An 18,750-nucleotide genomic window follows, 5' to 3' on the forward strand; every position below is an offset into this window, starting at 1 on the left:
TATCTTATATCAAACAAGTTACAAGATTAAGGAAGCATCCCTTCCTGATTTCAGGATGTTCTCTGCTACAATTTTCATTTTTTAAAACGTTCCCCATCCCCACTCTATACACGGATTCTTTTGCTGCTCTTTCCACTAGTTCTGATGGGTCATCATGGCAATTGCAGTCTAGTAGCCAGCCCACTTCACTGGCCAAACTGTCTCTCATTGTATTTCTTCTAGTAGGATAGGAGCTTACAAATTCTTGAAATTAAAGGATATTTATGTCCCTCTTCTTTGAAAAAGGGCTGACTTAGGTTCCTGAGAAGGCAGTAAAGTCTAACTGCTTTGTAAGGATCTGACATGCTACACCCATAACTCAACTTTCACTATTTTTGTTTTTAATTTGCACTTCTTACAGTCTAAAGACTCAAGAAAATATACAGTAGAGTAGCTATTCTTCCTTTGTTTTTAAAGTTCAGCTTTCAGAATTTCCAGACCTGGGTCTTGATCTATAACCAGTTAGGGTTGGCTGACTGGCTATTATTATACATAACCACTCTGAAAGATAGGTTCAGAGCATTCATTGAGACTTGGCTGAGAAAGGAAACCTGTAGTTACCAGAAGTCTTGCTATTTTACATAAAAGCTCATATGTTTATGGGAAAACTCAAATAAAATATTAATAAGTAACTGTTAGAATTAGAAACCTTGCCCATATGCCTGGTCTGCATATTAGACACATTTACAGTAGCCTGGATTTAAAGCTGTAAATACTTTAGTGTTTTAAAGCAATGTTGTATTGAATCTGTTACATACATGGCAAACCACAGCACCATCTGTCAGGAGACCCCACTTTATGACTGGTTTATCTTATATTTTAGGAAAAAGAATGTTCAGACTGGACTTTGGGGAGGGTATTTTGTAAAAAATATCCTATATTTTAAAGTGTTATTTCAACACAATAAAATATTACACTCACCAAGACCATAAAATCTTACAACAGCTGTGGTAATACTAGAGCATTACAGAACATTCTGATTCTCTTGATGGCTTTTGAAAATTGTTGCATAGATTGTATTTACAGAAAGAGAATGCAGAAATAGTCTAAATAAGTAAATTATCTTTTCTCAGTTCGTTGTGCAATTAGCCAGTTAGATTTATGAAAAGTAGCTGAGTCTAGAATGGTTGCACTGAAGCATAGGAGTCCTACAAAATATTCCATACATCCAGCTATGTAGTTTGTAGCTTCAGTGGTGTAGTTTGTAAACAACTGAAGCATATTGTAGAAGGTCTCCAGTCCAAACTAATGAGATCTCAAGTCCCTTATTTTAATCAAATGTTTACCTAAGGGTAATTTATGAGCACTTGTCTGGTAGATTGAAGCTTTGTACTGAGGTATGATAGTTGTCTTCTGCAAATATTCAAATTGTTTTTATGGAAAGTTAAATATCATTTCATTACTGCATTTTCATGTGGTCTTTATTATTTTTCAGACAAGTTTTGTGGCAAGTTTCCGGTTTTAAAATACAACTGCAATACCAGCTAGCTTAATGTGAACATAGACTTTTCACAAGTGCTGTGCGTTTAATCATGTTCTTCCTTTTGCTGTTAAAAAGATTTTTCAGCAGCTTGTTCTGCAGTTCCTTTTTCCATAATCACTGGCATTCCTTCAGGTATCCTTTAACAGCACATTAGGCTGAGACTCTGCTTCAAATATTTATTTGATTAGTAAACATCTAAAAAAACATGGGATTATTAAACTCTACCAGTTGACTTAAGAAACAACTGGGTAAGGAAATATAACATTACAATCTTAGTAAATGAGAGGTCTGGGAAAACAGATATGCCTTGAAATATTTCTTAATCGTAGTTGTAATAAGATCATATAGTTAATTATGAGGCTTTGTACATTTTGATTTTCAGTCTTACAAACTACCAACATCTACACGTTTATTACCTCAGCTGCTGATTATGTAAATGTTTATTTCCCAGGAACTGCCATGGCAGAAGAAAAAGAAGTTGCTACAAACAGTTCATGTGCACCAGACATGAGTATTTTTTCTCCCCTTAGTTGATTTCATCATTTGGACTTTCTATCTTAAACTATGCTTTTAGCAATTAAGACAAAGTTGATCTCAATGGGAAGGTCAAGGCTTCTTAATGAAAAGTGTGCTAAATGCGGATAACGAGTTCTTAGGGACCTCTAGAATTAATATCGCTAAATTCAAGTTATTGCACAAGCAGACATAAGCATTCATAAATTGGTGAACTGGAAAAAACCTAAGTTCCAATATATTTGGGGAGGGAGGGAGGGAGGGAGGGAGGGAGGGAGGGAGGCAGGAGAGAGAGAGAGAGAGAGAGAGAGAGAGAGAGAGAGAGAGAGAGAGAGAGAGAGAGAGAGAGAGAAGGATCACTAACTGTCTGGCTTTGAAGCCAGCCATATCTGGATTTCTTGGTTCCAGATGAGTTTATTTTACATTTTCTCTTCTCTGTGGGAAAAGAAAAAGTGCATACATAGAGAAAAATCAAATGTTCTCTTGCCATCTATAATAAAAAGTATTACTGTGCCATAGTGTGGGATGTACTTTTATAGACCAAGTTCACCTTATCAAATATATGTATGCAAGCATATTTGAGCATACAAACACACTATGGACAGGGAAAGTGCCTTGACATGTAAAAGGTATATATAATGCTCAACATAAAGAAAATGATCATTCACACAAATACAATTTGGACAATTCTACAGAAACAAACTTAAAAGAGTTAAATTGCTTGTTAAGTTATAATTCAATGATTTAACATTTGTGTCTTTCTAGAATCCTCTAAGAATAGAAAATTTCAGCTCAGCAGTAAAATGTCCTAGATGACAGCATAGTGCTTTTTGGAGGTACAATTTGTAAGGTTTCATTTGTGTTATTATTTTGTGTGATGAAGAACCGTAACAGGTACTATATCACAGAAGTGAATGAAGTGAATGAATCCTTGATGTTCTGACCAATGTAATTAAGAATTGTAACTACATCACCTAACTCAATAGGGTTAGACTTGGCATTTGGATTTATTGCAGTTAATTATTTTTTGTTATGTGGTTTCTTACTAGAAATTAGCAGTCTTAAATTAGTAGTTTGCCTATATGAAAGTGACCTGTAAATAACTATCCTTCAAACACTGCCACTCATTGTATTACTGAACTACAATTCCCAGCTTTTCTAAGAAGATTGGTGAATAGTAATGGATGCTAGGAGACTTCTCCTGGTTTAGAGTATGAGGGGCTTGATAATGTTCTGTCACTTTATCTCCTGTATACCCCAAACCAGATTCTGAGTACAAATCTGAAACATTTTCCCTTTTTTCAAGTCCCCCCCACCCCAAGAATTGTTCCTTCCTACCACCCCGTAGCTTGTTTTTCCAACTCAGTTACAAAGTAGTCTGACAACCCCTGAAAATACTTCTAAGCCATGATCTGCATTCTATGTCTCTCCTCACTTATAGTTACAAATAGGGAAATAACTTACGAAAACTTAAGAGCCAAATAAATAACAATTTAGTACCCATGTTCATAAGCATATGCTACATAAAAAGTAATTGCAGTGGAAGAAGCAGGTTTGAGACATACTTTCAGCTAGAAAGATCACTAGCTGCCTAGATGTACTGTATTAAAATGACTAGCAAAAAACCTGTCCAAACTCATCTATATGCCCAACTCTATGTAGATATATTTTTACCTTCACTTGAACTTTCATCCTGTCCTGATGTTTTTCCCTTACTTCATAAATTGGAGCTTTGCAAGCTGGAGTTGCACTCATAAATCAGTGCTGCTCTCTTTCTTTCCCAGTCCCTGAAAGCTGCTTGAAGTATCGCAGATACACAGAAAGGAAGTCCATTCAAAACTCAAAGAACACTTTGCCTGATCCTTGGACTACACCAATGGTTAATGTTCCACTTTCTTCTATCAGAGATTGGCAGCTGTCTTTATGACCCGAGTTCTTTTGAGGATTCTCTAAGTTACGTACAAAGGCTCTCTTGCAAAATACATAAACAAGAGACAGGCCAAGGGGCATGGTCAGACTATCCAGTTTGGTCTGTTATGAATACCAGCAGGTGCTTTTCCACCTCAATGAAACACTGCATGGTTCCTCCCTTCCCATAACTTAAAATAATATATGCAAAGGAATAGAGTTTCAAACTTTTGGGAGCCTCCCTACTTTAGGGAGGAACCGATCAGGCACAGCAGTCTAGCCAAACTTGATTTTTCAGTCCAAAAGAATACTGGGGTAAGATAGAGTAACTGCTGTCACATTGATAAGATTCTCTGAAATAAGCCAAACATATTTTAGTTTGATATCATAAATTATGAAGTGGCTGGGCATATACTTTCCAAAGGGTAGATATTTTTTTTCAAGGTAAACCCTAATATTTATAAAAAAGAAAGAGGAAAAGAAACCTGAAAATAATAAGTTACTTTGGCACTGTTCTCCTCACTGGGGAGAACTCCATAGTTTCCACACAGGAAAAAAATAGCTAATGCTTTACATTTTGGCCCTAAATTATTTGCACATACAAAGAAAACATATCAACTCACATCTTAACCTTCAGAATCTAACTCAATGTGATAATCAGTCATGTACCTCTTTTCTCAACATTTTAATAAGGGATGTACAAAACAAAAAAGTTTTATTCTGAACTCTGAACAAAACTTCCCCAATTAAGACATGCTCTAACGGAACAAAACTTAAAATATATTGACTATTCTGCTATAGGAATTAAGGGAAATTGAGACAAGCTTGGGGCTCCCGTTTTCTGTCAGGAAGGAAGGAAGGAAGGGGCAAGGCAGGCCAATAGTCCACAGTTATGTAGAGAGCCACAAGGATGACTCTGAAGAAAACGGGCATTAACAGCCACAGAAACAAAATCCTGCATTGATTCTGGGAAACAGAGGTGTGAGAAAGCTCAGACTGGACCCACCCTAATTCACTGAGATGTAAGTGGAGGGACTAGTAGCAGTCAAGCCTCGCTTCCAGATTCTATTACTATAGTTTATATCAATACAATATCAAGTACAGTGCTAGTCAAACTTGTGGAGTCTGTTTCCCGATCTGGGCTACCTTGAAGGGTTGACGCTCATCTACAGAAAAATGGCCAAGAGGATATTTTTATTTTCTTGGATTCTTAGCCTGCACTTATAAAAAAAAAAAAAAAAGAGAGACTGAGCTCAATAGGGCAAAACTAGCTGCAATGTACACACATCATGTACTACTGCTTTTGGCAGATTATCAGAAAGTGCTACACACAACCCATTGCCTTAACTTCACCAGTGAAGAATTTAAAGACCACCCAAAACCAGGCAGTTAACAGTCTTTTTAGTCAAGAGCTCTGAATGCATTTCACTGATTCACTGAAATCAAACAAGCCACATTCTCCCTCCCTGGATGGCCAAGTTTCAGTAGGAAGTTTTAATGGGCAGAACAGAAGAGTCCAGCAGCTCCTCAGAATTCTACTAGAAGTCAGGACCAGAGCATTGTACTTCCGAAGCAGGCCTCAGATTCAGTCAAGAATCAGAAGCAAGTGACAGCAAAAAATTCCATCTGCAAGACCTTTAATATAGCAAAGATTTCTAGTGCTGAATAGTAGATTACATGGGCAAATAATCTACCTTGATGTAAAGCTTTTTCCTTTACATTTTAACCTATGGCCTTCTGAGGCTATGGATCAAAAAAACAAAACAAAACCTGTTGAATATTACCAATCAAGCCTAATTTGACCATCATATTCATTACAGCAGCATATCTGTTACAACATGTATCTTAATCTCTTAAAAACCACCAATATGAAATATTACCAATTCAACTACCTAATCACCCAAATGTTTTCCATTCAAAAATTTACTTGGACCAGCCACCTCATACAAATAAAGGAGTACTGCTCTGGTTCATGCATGCATTTTCATCACTTCAGAAGTTTTAAGTTTTCTAATGTAGAAGGTATGAGACAGAGAGTAAAATAGAACCATATTGTTCAAATGAAGAGCATAACTCACATATTTATGAGAACTGAAGTGTAAAACCACATTTTCTCTTCCCAGAACACATTTGTGATTTAGCTATAAGTTATTTGATACGCAAGGCTATCCTATCCTCTTTACTTGCCCTTTGTACAACTTACTGAGCATTCCTAAGGGAAATCCTCTGCATCATGAGTAATTTTAGCTATAATTTATCTTAGTATTTGAAGAGGTAATTGGTGTCTTGCAATATTTTTTTTTTCAGAATATGCACAGCTCTGGATTTGTGCATCACAAATGGAAAAGGGACTTCGTTATTGGTTTGAAATGTGCTGGTGAAATATGTAAGGAATGTATATTGCTTTTTATTTCACTTTAAGTATTTATTATAAATATTTATTTCTTTACTCAGTAAGAAATAATCATTCCTTTTTTCCCCTCAAAGCAGTGTAATTCGAATTCTCCGAATTGATGAGTTCATAGGATAATGACCTACAGCTATGTTACGGACAAGAAGTAAAACTCAACAGCTTGAGTGCAAAACTCATTTGACACAACTTAATCCTAGAAATAGAATTCTAATTCTTTACCCTCTTTTATTGATCCTTATACATAATTGCAGATCAGTAATATGTGAAAGTCCAAACGTAAGTGACTGATGCAGCTAGATTATTTTGAGGACCCAGGTAACATTTCTTCACATGCTGTTTTAACCAGTTTTGTCTTTTGCTCAGAGGTATATGTTAAAAGATCAAGAATATGCAGGAAAAAAACCATCAGTGCAACTGTTTGCAACCTCCTCTCTGGTTCTTAATTTTTCATATGCTAAAAAAGTTTACTCATTCCACACCGAAGCCGATAAAAACACTTTACATAATTTTATTCAAAGTTTTTCCGTATCAAATCTGCATACATCACAATAGAAAAGTCAGCTTACTTACCTTCTTCATTCTCATCACTACAATGAAGTTTTTGTAGCCTTTAGCCACTGGATTTCATACTGAAGTTTCCATCTACATCACAATCAGATAAAGCCTGCTTAGCCCTAGCAGCTAATGGAAACAATGCTGGAAAGTAATGATTACAATTGTCCATGCGCTTGCAATTAAAAGCTTTAATGGGAGCAGGAAAAAGATGAACTCTGAAAACTCTGGTGACAAACTTGTACTGCAATTAAACTGAAGAGACTACAATTTATAATCAAGAACATGTGATTTGATCTGGTTTCAAGTTCATATACCACATTAGGGAAATGATTAACATTCAGAATGTTGCTTGTTTAATGTTTTAGTAGCAGCTGAGTTCAGTATAAGAGTTTTCCAATGGAAAAAAATCCAGATTTTCAACTGTTCACTGTGCATCTCTTCTACTAATATAAGCTATGATTTGTTCACTCTGAGGTCACGAAAAAACAACTTTTACTATTTTTCTTACTAATCTCAATACTACTAAATAAATAAGACTGTTCCAGTTAGTAGCTGTTGCAACAAAATACTGATGCAACGATTGCCACCAAAAAGCTTGTTATTGTTTGTACAATATATAGCCAAGTGAGTCCTTATAAGCATCTTTTTGTTCAAGTAGAACTTGTTGCAGAAACCAGTTTTTCTAATCACTTTGGGTAAATCTGCAGAGACACCAGGAAAAAAGTCAAATGCCTGAATTACAATGCTCTTTTTTAATGATTAAAATGCAGTAACACCAACTTATGGCTATCCAAGAATGTGTTCATTTTTTACACTAAAGTAGGTAACCTTATGCATTTTTCAAATAATAGTTCCTTCTACAAAGGTAGCTTCTTTTTGTCACTTCTGTTCTTTGTCTTATTCTCCCAAACCAGTTTCTTTGGTGTATGACCCACAATAATGAAATAAAGCTGGTAAAGGGACAGGAATGTTTAGGCTGATGAAATATTGTAAGAATAACCTTCTTTCATTCCAAAGCAAACAGACAAATGGAGAAGAATGGAGAAGAAAGGAGATTGTACTTGCTTTTTCTTTTGCATCTAAGAGAACAATAATGAATTCTTATGAAACACAGCAGCCAAGATACCTAATTCAAATACAGAATTAGAAGGAGGCTGCCTATACAGCAGCATGTTTTTTGAAAGAAAAAAACCTGAAATCACTAATCAAGACTCCTTCAGCCTCTTAGTTAGAACAAAGCCTACTAAGTTCAACAGGTGTCATTTTTGAATAAGCACCCAAAACTAACTTTATAGCTATATACAGTTATAGTTTAAATGTATAGTTTGTACATTTGTTGGAAAAATATGAAAAGTCAGTGAAAATATTTTACAGATAACCAATTTTATGAGTCTTATTATATGTTACTTTCTACAAGGTATTTCAACATGCCCTATTAAAGAAGTCTACCAACATTGCCCATGCTTGTTTACTGACAAAGCAGATTGTTTACTGACATAGCATCCAGGTATACAGTGAAAATACCATTATTAAAATAAGAAATCATTTACGTGAATTAGTTCATTGTATAAACAGTAATTTCTTCATTATTTTAAGAAGTTGATAGAAATTTTATTAGACAATGAAAAATGCCTTTATTCAATATGCCCAAGTTATGGTATATTATTAAAAAAAACCCTGCAATCTGAGTAAAAACTAATAATTGTCAGAAATCTACTGAAGAGTTCTATGGTTTCAAGCAACCATCATTAGTAAAGTGACACCAAAGTCAGTATTTAAAAAAGAATCAAACTTTTATAATATGCAAGTTTTTAACCATACAGTACAGATGTGCAAAATATTCAGTGCATGGAACAGGCAGTTCTGAATAGTCTATAGTATGTCAGACTGAAACTCCTATGTTTGGCCTGGGTACAGACCTGGAATCAGTGTTTGGTCTGAATACAGAACACACGTTCTAGATAGAAGTGTTCCAGAGTGGGAGGGTGAGAAAGGGGAAAGATCATAAGAGGTAGTGCTACATAGCAGAAATTAAAGGAAGATAAAGACAAGGAAGGCATGGGAAGATTGGTGGGGAGGCAGGATGAGTGATTTGGAAGCCACTGATGGCAGTGTGCAGCTAACAGAAAGTATGAGGTGGTGAAGGCAGGCAGGCTACTTGGGCATGGGCAGTTGGGGTGACAGCAGCTAAAGGAAAGTAACAGAGGAAGATAAGCACAAGAGGATGGGGAGGAGTGGACTAGTTGAATATGCATGGAAGTGGTGACTCAAGAGAAAGCACAGGAGGACTGGGGTAATGGGCTAACTGGGTATGCTGACTTGAATTTGAACATGGTGTAGGTGGGGTAGACAATGGAAAGATTAGAGGAGCAATGGGGGCACAAACCACATGGACAAGGTGGAGAAAGAGGGTCAAAGTGTACCAGCTTTACTCTATTCATCCTGTAAGACTCGTCTAGATTTGTTTCAGCCCAAATCTGAAACAACCAAGATGTTCCAAGCTGACTGCAACCTCCCTCCTGAATCAGTTTCGCTAAACTGCCAAGCCACTTTCTGTAAGAATGTCCAGAACTTCCATCAGTTGGTCCAGAAAAATATGTGTAGGTTTCCTGTTATTACCCATCATGATTCTTCTATTCAGCTGCAAATTGCCAGAAGTTCTTAACATTACTAACCAATTAACCAGTTATAATCAAAATAACTGATTTAAATTACACTCAACAATAAAAGTTATTACTATGGAAATTCTTGGAAGAAAGTGTTGGCCACAGTAATTTCAGTTTTGCAGAGACCTGGGATTTTATTTTGCTGTTAATCTTCTAGCCATAATGAAAATACAGATATAACTAGTACTCTTTTCCATGGCAGCGTAGTAGCACACACCCTTTTTTAGAACTCTGCACACTTTTCATTTACACTGGCAATGATCTAAACCCATTTGGTTCATATATATCAGTTCTTGTAAACTCCTTTAATCCTCTAAATTTCACATTCTGCTTGTTCTATACACTGTCAGCTTCTCTAGACAGTCTTTGATGAATTCTATAGTATATGACTCCCTCATTTTAGAAGAATTTAGGAGAAGTTATCCTTTCTTCAAATTATATTTTATACCTTCATAATATCAAGTCTGCTTACATTTTCAAGCAACAATAATACAAAACAGAGACCACACTCCACAATCTATACCAATAGATTACTTTTCAGGTTTCCATTTCTGATAGTGCTGTGCTGCTGGAGGATCTTGTTTCTGTTATGGCGCCTTTTTCTAATTCCTGAATATCAGATAGATCAATGGTAGGTAATGGTAACTTCCAGAACTGGAAAGAGTTGTAGTGCCAAACATCATCTTCATGCTATGAAAACAAAATGTACAAACAGGTTTTACTGTAACAAAAAAACAAAACAAAACTCACCACCAACAAAACCTAACTAAAATAAAGCTAGAAATTAAGACCCCATTGTCAAAGAACATGGTATGAAGAAATATTTACACAAACATTCAAATGTTCTCTAGTTACCATCATTGTAGCAGCTCACACAATCAACTTAAAATTGATTTACAATAATGAGAACAACTGTATTCCTCTATGCATACTTCCTTTTAAAGGCCTTCCTTGGATTTGAATGTGATGTATTATGTGTTAGCAATCAGACAGAAATTGTCTAACACAGAACTTAGAAAATGTAACTTGCATGCCCTCTGGTGGCTTGAACTGAAAAAATACTATCCCATGGAAGTACTGTCCTGAATTCTCAATAGTTCATAGCCAGCCAACACTTGTGACTAGAAGGCTAGGTGATTGGAATTATAACACTTCCTTAAAATTCTATCTAATTTTTGGACCTGGGAGGAGACAAAAGATTATGTATCTAAAAAGGAATATTTAAATTCATTATATGGCAACCAGAACCTGGCTGATCATTCACCGTTAAGAAGGAATGGAAGTTCTATGTGCCATCTATCTCACTCCAATATTTTGGCTGTTTGAGAGACTAACAACGTACATATATAACAATCTGAGCTTGTGAAAATGAAATTATACACAATGAAAGCCCTAGTTTAGATTATAAACTGTTGGTGGATGTGCAAAATTCAAGTGGAGCAAATATCCCAACTTTAGTTATGAATTGATGAGGCAGAAATGATAGTGACAAATACAGAAGAAATCCTGGGTTCAATCCTACAACTCAGTGAAATCTACGAAGCTGCTCATGCTAAGCCAGATATTTTTATCCATCCAGCTCAGTACTATCCATAAAGTCTCAAAAGAATTCAGACAGGAAATTTTTCTAGCCTCATCTGGTAATACCAGAAATCTTCTTTATATAAAGTATGTGCTTAATCTTTGATTTTTCTAGGGTGGTTTATGTATGTACACACCAAATTTTATAATAAAATCACAGAGATAAAGATTATTTACAAAGGAATTGAAAATAATACATTACTAATTCATGGAAAAAAACTGAGAAAGACAAAATTAAACTGTATAAATCCGCGTATGCTCAAGGAAAATTCACCCCTTGAGTCAGGGTCACTTGTTTTCTGTAACAAATTATTTAAAACAAAGCAAAGTACTTCACAAATCTATAGCACGTTTACAGTATTTGCTATGACAAGTTGTGGAAATGGTCATTAATGCAGGAAACTGAAAAGGAAGATTTAATCTGTAGAAAACAAGTGTGGCAAAATATGGCAATTAACCATGCTACCTAAATTAAATTAAGCTTCTATCCTGGCTTCACCAATGCTCCTAGGGGGAGAGAGAAAGCTTTGAAACCTGGCTTTGGTCCCAGGCCTGGGGTTGATGCTTATTATTTGTTTAAGGCCCTTGTTTTATTTTGTTGATTTTGTTGTTTATTGAATCATTTAAGTCGGGGTTGTCTGTCTGATTTTATGTTTTTAGCTGTTTCTGTTTTTCTAGTTTTGTACACCACCCAGAATCCACTGGAGTTGGGGTGGCCAATAAATTTAAACAAACAAACAAATCATATTGGATTTACAAAAGAGACTTGTTAAAGCTTTGAAGAATTTTGAGAGAAGGGACAAAAAAAAATGAAAAGAGATCAAGTTCTAGGACATTATTTGAAGCGACTAAAGATGAAGATTGTTAAAAGGAAGGAATATAAAGTTGGTTTATTTGATCAAGTTTAAAATAGTTTTGTCATTATCTCTGGTAACCCTTAATGGACTTTTGCTGATCAAGGCTGAATGACAAGGCTTTAAGGATTTGTTTATAGACAAGAGATGGGATATGGGAAGAAGAGATCATTTGTTGTATTTTAAGAAGGTTATAAGTTACTAATATTGTTTATACTTGTGATGAAGGGAGAAGTCATTTCTTTATTTCTTTTCTTTACTATATTCTTATTTTTTTTCTTTTCTGTTTTCATTTCTCTTTTCTGCACTTTCTATTTTACTTTTACTTTTTTTTATTTTGTATTCGTTTTTATCTAATCCCACTTAAAAGGCCAAGTGTTTCCAAGATCTGGAATAAAAATGACATTTGCTTTATTTTATGTAGTGGCCTTGGTCAATCTTGAAAAAAGCTAGAGTCAGAGCTGATTAGTCTTTGGTGGGGAGACCATTAGGAGACCCCAGGGCTGTAGCCTACAACATGAAGCCACAAAGGCATTATTTATATCCAATTTGCTTCCTAATTAGCAACCTTACAGTCACCTCCACACTAAGTACATTCAAAGAAATATGCGCGGTACAAGTTAATTTATTCATCAAATCTATCTAGCCACCCATCTCACAAGATGGCATATAATTAAACAGTTAACTAAAAGCAGAGTTCATTAACAGAATTGTGTACTCCTTTCCATGCTCAGTCTTTTAACAACTTTGTGGCAGCCAAAGGCTTGAACTTGTCCAGCCGATTTTGGTAATTTTTTTTTTCTTTCAGAAGCCCTTAACAAAGTGATACTCCCTTTTTGTTTTTGTAACGTTTGGGCCAAAATGTCTTCGTTGACAGATGCCTGTGCCTCACCATTATTCCTTTGTTAATAAGCACCTGTGATGATTCCGATTAGCAAAAGTGGAAAAGGAGTCACAAGAGAGCCCCCAGAGACTGCGCCCTTCCCAAGCAAGGCTAGGTAGCCCAGTCGGAAAAGTCCAAACGGATCCACTACTCGTCAAGGTTATCACCGTCCTCCACTACGGAAGTTCCCCCGCGTGGAAGCGAGGGACGGACCCCCTACAGTTACCCAGAAGCCCCCAAAACGCAGCTCCGCTTCTTTACCTCCTCGGGCTGTCCCCGACTGCCCGTTGCATCTCCTCCCGCTAGGGCCGCCGCTTCGGTTGCCATTCCAGCGAGCAGCAGAAGCCGTTGCTCTGGCTCCCGCCGCGTCGTTCCTTCCGCGGGGACGGGCCCCCACTCCTTCGGAGACCAGCGCTCTTTCAGCCCCACGGGCCTCTTCCCGCTGACCCCCGCCTCGTCGCCTTCCTCCGCCCCCATCCATTTGCGCTTCTTCTCGCCGCTGCTGCCACGCCAGAACACTGAGCCTCGCGAATCCCGCCGTTCGAGATCGCTCCGCGAGCGCTTCGAAGGAGGCGCGTGCAGAAGGTAGTGCTGGTAGGGCGCGCGACAGGCCACCGCCTCCGCTCTGCGTTTAGCCATCAAGGCTGGCTTGGCACGTTCCGAGGGCCGCTTAGTTAACTGCGCACGCGTAACTGCTGCAAACGGGGCGGAACTAGCGGGAAGAGCGTAGAGAATGATGCTTTCGTTTAAACTCGAGGTTGCCTGCGCCCTCTGCCGGGGGCGTAATAAGTGGCTGTGCGCGCACTGCTAGTGCTTCTTTTTCCTCTGGCTTGCTAGGAAACGAAGTGCGAACTGGATGCTGTTTCTGCCAATGCCCGAATGAACGCGCATATAGGCTTATGGTCAAATCCTGCATTAATTATCTGCTCTAATTTGAAAACATTATTGCATATAATTAAATAACCTCTAAGTCTTGCGTACCTCAGTTTGTGACTTGTGAGTCTCAGAGCAGACCTTGACTTGTAGAGGAGGGTGTGTAGGTGGAAGATTGGGAATGAGTGTGTTTGAATTGTGGAGTCCTTGGCGCTCTCTGAGCTTGGTTGCTTGCTTGGTTCATTACCCAACTAGGTGACATCATCAGTGCTCATGTTTAAATTATCTGCTGGGCCTGGAGGGGACCTGGTGAGTGCTGGTCAGAAGCCACTTCTTCAGGGTACCTATGAATTAGAAGGTTGGTTGAGTGAAGTTTGTGGAGATCTCTGGGAACGCTGGGGCCTTAGGGCATAGAGGTGGACTGGGAATGGGGCTGTGAGGACAGATAGGAACATTGCAGCAGTGAAGGACAGAGGAGGATATGGCAGGAGATCGGATTGTTCTTGGGGATGGCCAATTTGATATGTTACTCTACAGAGTAGAGGAAGATGACCTTGATGAGGATATGCAAGCTCCATTACTAAAAGCAATGAGGGATGAAACATACCTTAAATCCATGATATACAGATTATATGCTCAGGTAAACACCTCCCCTAATTCACAGGACTTTTAAGAAGGGGAAGGAGGTGCAGCACAAGCAGACATGCAAGATTGATGTCAGCCTTGCAAGGCAGTCCAGACAAGCACACCCAGGAGCACTAGCTCTATCTTTATTGTAAGGTTACATTAACAATCTTTTAAGTCTGAAAGTACATTTCTTCCCCACTCCCCTCTTTACAGTCCAAGAAACTAGGGAGGGTCCCTTTTGAGATGTTTGCCATGCCCCCATTCCTTCTGCGGGCTCAGTTGCCTCTTATCTGACCATGGCTCTTGCTCCTGTCTCCCAAGGTCATTCCAACATACCATTACAGGTATGGAACTAACGTACCCACAGGTGTATGTGTGTGTGCGCATTGAGGAATGGAAACAAGACTACTGAATGCTGTCAGACCTCTTCAGAAATGGAGGAAATGGAGCATAATCAAGATGTCTGTTTCCCTTTTTTCTTATATTTTTAAGACAGACACAAGAATAAAGATGTAAAAAAGAAAAAAGAACATGAGTAAAAACCATTATGGAAAGACTTTAGTGTATTCTTCCTTCCCCTCCCATTTATTTCTCGAACAACTAACCGCAACCTAAACACTTGCACTTTACATTGAACATCAAAAATTGCTAGTATGTAAGTAATTTGTTTCTTTTGATTGGTCTCATCACTCTTTTCCTAGAAACTTAAATTTGCTTTGCTGTGTAATTTGTAATATATAATGGAACCATTCCTGCATGAATTTAGTTAAACTTCTATTATGAATATACAGTATGCCATCAATTTTGCCATTGCTGTATATTCTCCTATTGTAGTCTCCCAATCTTGTATCAACAGGCAAGTTTTTTTCCCATTGTTGTGCCAAATTTATTCTTGCAGCTATCAACATGTATCTTAACAAATTGTGATTATTTTTCATTTATGCTTTCTGGAATTATACGTAAGAATATATGTAGTTTCGATTAAAATTTTATTTGTAGAATTTTCTGAATATTTTGATGTATTTCTTTTCTAGTACTTCTAAATATTTTTTTACAACACATGTGGTAGAATGTTCCTATTTTAACTGTAGCATTTCCAACATTTATTGTTATATGATTTGTCTATTTTGAAAATTGTTGGAGTTATATACCATCTATAAAACATTCTGCATTAATTTTCTCTTAAATTGTAGCTTGGACTAAATGGTATTGATTTTTTCCCCATAGCTCTTCCCATTGTTGTACTGTGATTTCTTCTTTGAAGTTTGGAAGCAGGCATTCTCTGTAGGAACTGTCCGCCTGTGGATCAGCTTGCCCTTTCCCTTTTGTTTTTCCAGAAAACTGTTAGAAGGGGATTTTTCCAGAAGGCCTTCGAGGAATAGAGTAACAGTATGTGGCACCATCTAATATTTTATCTATTGTATTACATCTGTTTTATTATTGTTACTATAGTTTATTATATTACTATAGTATTATATTGTTGTATATTTTTTTAAAATACTTGCAATTAGCATTAATCATTACTCCATTCCAGTGTTTCCTCTTCTTCATTTAAAGAGAGCTACAATCTGTTCACAAAAGGAACAGGAATCTGTCCATAGTTACAGTTCTGCTCAAATGTTTGTGAACTCTTTTGAATTTTCAGTATTTCTGCATAACTGTAATCTAAAACATGATCTGTTCTCCACACAAGTTTTAAAACTAGATAAAGAGAATCCAATTAAACAAATGAGTCAAAAACATTATACTTCTTTTCTTTATTAAGGAAAATGATCCAAAGCTGCATGTGTGTGGCAAAAGTGAACCTTTGTTTTCAGTAACTGGTGTGCCCCCTTGGGCAGCAATAACTGTTTCCAGTAACTGTTGATCAGTCGTGCACATCAGCTTGGAGAAATTTAGCCCATTCCTCCTTACACAACAGTTTCAACTCAGGGAAGTCGGTGGGCTTCCTTGCATGAACAGCCTGCTTCAGGTCTTTCCATATTTCTATAGGATTAAGGTTGGGACTTTGACTTGGCCATACCAAACATTAACTTTCTTCTGCTTTAACTATTCTTTGGTCATATCACTTGTCACTCTCTTGCTATATGACCATATGTCCTTTATTATAAAGGACAGTCCTTTATTTCACAAATCTGTCCTTTATCAGAATACGCGTTTTTGTAAAGTTTTTCTTGGTTTTGCTCTTGAATTTTCCTTTGTAAAACAAAGTTATAAACAATTAAGCACTGATGATGTTACCTAGTCAGATAATGAAATGTTTGCAAGCTAACAACCAAGCTCAGGGAGTACCCAGGACTCCGTAAACAATTAAATTTTTTTATCCTTATGAACCTCTTTCAGATTTGCCTCTTTTTCTGGTTTGTCCTTTACCTTTTCCAAGAAAATATGGTCACTATATTCCATGACTCACTTTCTCTTGAACTTCAGTTCACGGACAGAAACCCAGACATTTTCCTGTAGAATTTACTGGTACAATCAGAATTCTTAGTTCTATCAATGATGGCAAGCAGTCCCTGTCCAGAGACAGCAAAGCAGGCCCAAACCATGATACTGCCACCATGTTTCACAGATGGGATACGGTTCTTATGCTGGAATGCAGTGTTTTGCCTTTCACCAAACATAATGCTTTTCATTCAAGCCAAAAAGTTACATTTTGGTCTCATCCATCCACAGAACATTCTTCTAATACATACCTGACTTATCCACATGATCTTTTGCAAAGTGTAGATGGACAGCATCTTCCTTTTTGGAGAGTAGTGGCTCTCTCCTTGCAACCCTGCCATGCACACCATTGCCATGTACACTGTGAACACTGACATTTGCCAACGCAAGAGAGGCCTTTAGTTCCTTAGACATAGGCTACCCATATTTCCTTGAGACAAAAACAGGACATTGGGATGGCAAAACTGGGCAGGGCTGGGCGACGGGCTGGATCGGCAGGCAGGAACTTCTCTGGTTTTCTCAGGCTAGGAATCTTCAAATTCCTTCATTTGTGAGAGGCAAGGCTGGGCTGGAGAGTCTAGTGAACGGTTGTCCCCAACAAGCTGTTTCTCCTCTGGCTGTGCTTTTACGTTCTTTTCTTCCCACTGTTTCAAGGCAGGAGCCAATTGGCTCGCCCTTTGATCACCACCTATCAGCTGATCCTGTTTTTTTTCTTTAGGTTTCCTGCTAGGTTGAGCTCTGTGGCTTCCCATTTCTGCTGAGCTCCCCCTCCCTTCCACTCAAAGTCAGACTGCATTCTGACAGGTTCGCAGGAACTTTCAAATTTTTAAGTAAGTTTTTTAAGAAAACGGGACAAAATGGACATTTATATTAAAATGACAGGACGGTCTGGAAATGTTAAAAAAATGGGACTGTCCCATTCAAAACGGGACGTATGGTCAGCCTACTTAGACATTACCCTGAGGTTCTTTGAGACTTCCTGGAGTATTACACGGGAATGTATGTCTTGGTGTGATCTTGGTTGGTTGACCACTACTGGGGAGGGTAACAATGGCGTTGAATTGCCTTCATTTGTATACAATCTGCCTGACAGTGGACTGGTGGAGTCCAAACTCTGGAAATAGTTTTGTAACCTTTTCCAGCCTAGTGAGCATCAATAACTGCTTTTTGAGGTCCTCAGAAATCTTTGTTCAAGCCATGATACACTTCTACATACCTGTGTTGTGAAGATCAGACTTTGATAGTGAATACCTAGAATTCTGTTATTTAAATAAGGCAGGACTTTCCCCACTCACTCCTGATTATCATCCCATTGATTGAAGCACCTGACTTTAATCTCCCCTTCAAATGAACTGAAAATCCTAGAGGTTCACATACTTTTGCCACACAAAAACATGTAGCTTTGGATCATTTTCCTCAATAAATCAATGAACAAGAATACTGTTTTTGACTCGTTTGTTTAATTGGGTTCTCTTTATCTAGTTTTAGGACTTATGCAGAAATACTGAAATTCAAAAGGGTTCACAAACGTTTAAGCACCACCGTATGTCATTTTCAGTTAGTAACAAGATGAAAAGGTATTCAGAGATAATTTATACAATGGAAAGCCTGGTCAGTAATACAGAAAAAACAGCAAAATATTGGTCATAGTTGCAGCATAGAACAGAAGAAAAATAAACTTTACTTGCTACATTAGTTGAAAGTAATGTTGCAAGAATATATACACAGATGGTTGCAAAGTCATTTGAAATAAAGGATGCATTACATATTTTAATTTACTTTCATTTAATGGGGCTGCATACGTGCCTTTAAATGTTATACATCAAATGACCATAAAATGATCACTACTGCCAGCCTCCTTTGACCAAAATAGTTAATTTTCTGTTGTATGCAAATATACAAGGAGTATG

The 18,750-nt window shown here is 37.5% G+C and overlaps 2 protein-coding genes across 6 annotated transcripts in view; both read right to left on the bottom strand.

Annotated features, from left to right (window-relative positions):
• Nucleotides 1-7,370, bottom strand: part of TRPM6 (transient receptor potential cation channel subfamily M member 6) — a 74,809-nt gene extending 67,439 nt beyond the window's left edge. The window contains exon 1 of one of the 5 annotated variants that reach the window (XR_010067321.1): nucleotides 3,710-4,055. Coding sequence is in view for 4 of the 5 variants with exons in the window: in XM_063295146.1 (XP_063151216.1) it covers nucleotides 3,710-3,790 (81 nt within the window). In the remaining variant the exon portion in view is untranslated. Of the gene's footprint in view, nucleotides 1-3,709; nucleotides 4,075-6,926 lie in introns of those variants that run through there. The other 4 variants (XM_063295147.1, XM_063295146.1, XM_063295148.1 and 1 more) reach the window with 4 other exon arrangements.
• A 1,004-nt stretch (nucleotides 7,371-8,374) lies between these two features.
• C2H9orf40 (chromosome 2 C9orf40 homolog) lies at nucleotides 8,375-13,648 on the bottom strand. The gene is made up of 2 exons (XM_063295150.1): nucleotides 13,157-13,648; nucleotides 8,375-10,267 (listed from the first exon to the last, which is right to left on the bottom strand). The coding sequence occupies exons 1-2, from the start codon at nucleotides 13,532-13,534 to the stop codon at nucleotides 10,115-10,117; spliced, it is 531 nt and encodes a 176-aa protein (XP_063151220.1). The 5' UTR covers nucleotides 13,535-13,648; the 3' UTR covers nucleotides 8,375-10,114.
• Nucleotides 13,649-18,750: the final 5,102 nt, after the last annotated feature.

This window comes from Candoia aspera, chromosome 2, assembly GCF_035149785.1.
Source record: "Candoia aspera isolate rCanAsp1 chromosome 2, rCanAsp1.hap2, whole genome shotgun sequence".
NCBI lineage: Eukaryota > Metazoa > Chordata > Lepidosauria > Squamata > Boidae > Candoia > Candoia aspera.

Bases quoted from the DNA above. Each gene is read 5' to 3' on its own strand.
- C2H9orf40 (XM_063295150.1), bottom strand. From the start codon at position 13,534: ATGGCTAAACGCAGAGCGGAGGCGGTGGCCTGTCGCGCGCCCTACCAG. The intron at 10,268-13,156 runs GTAAAGAAGCGG...TTGTTTTCATAG, and splicing joins GTCGGGGACAGCCCGAGGAG to CATGAAGATGATGTTTGGCA.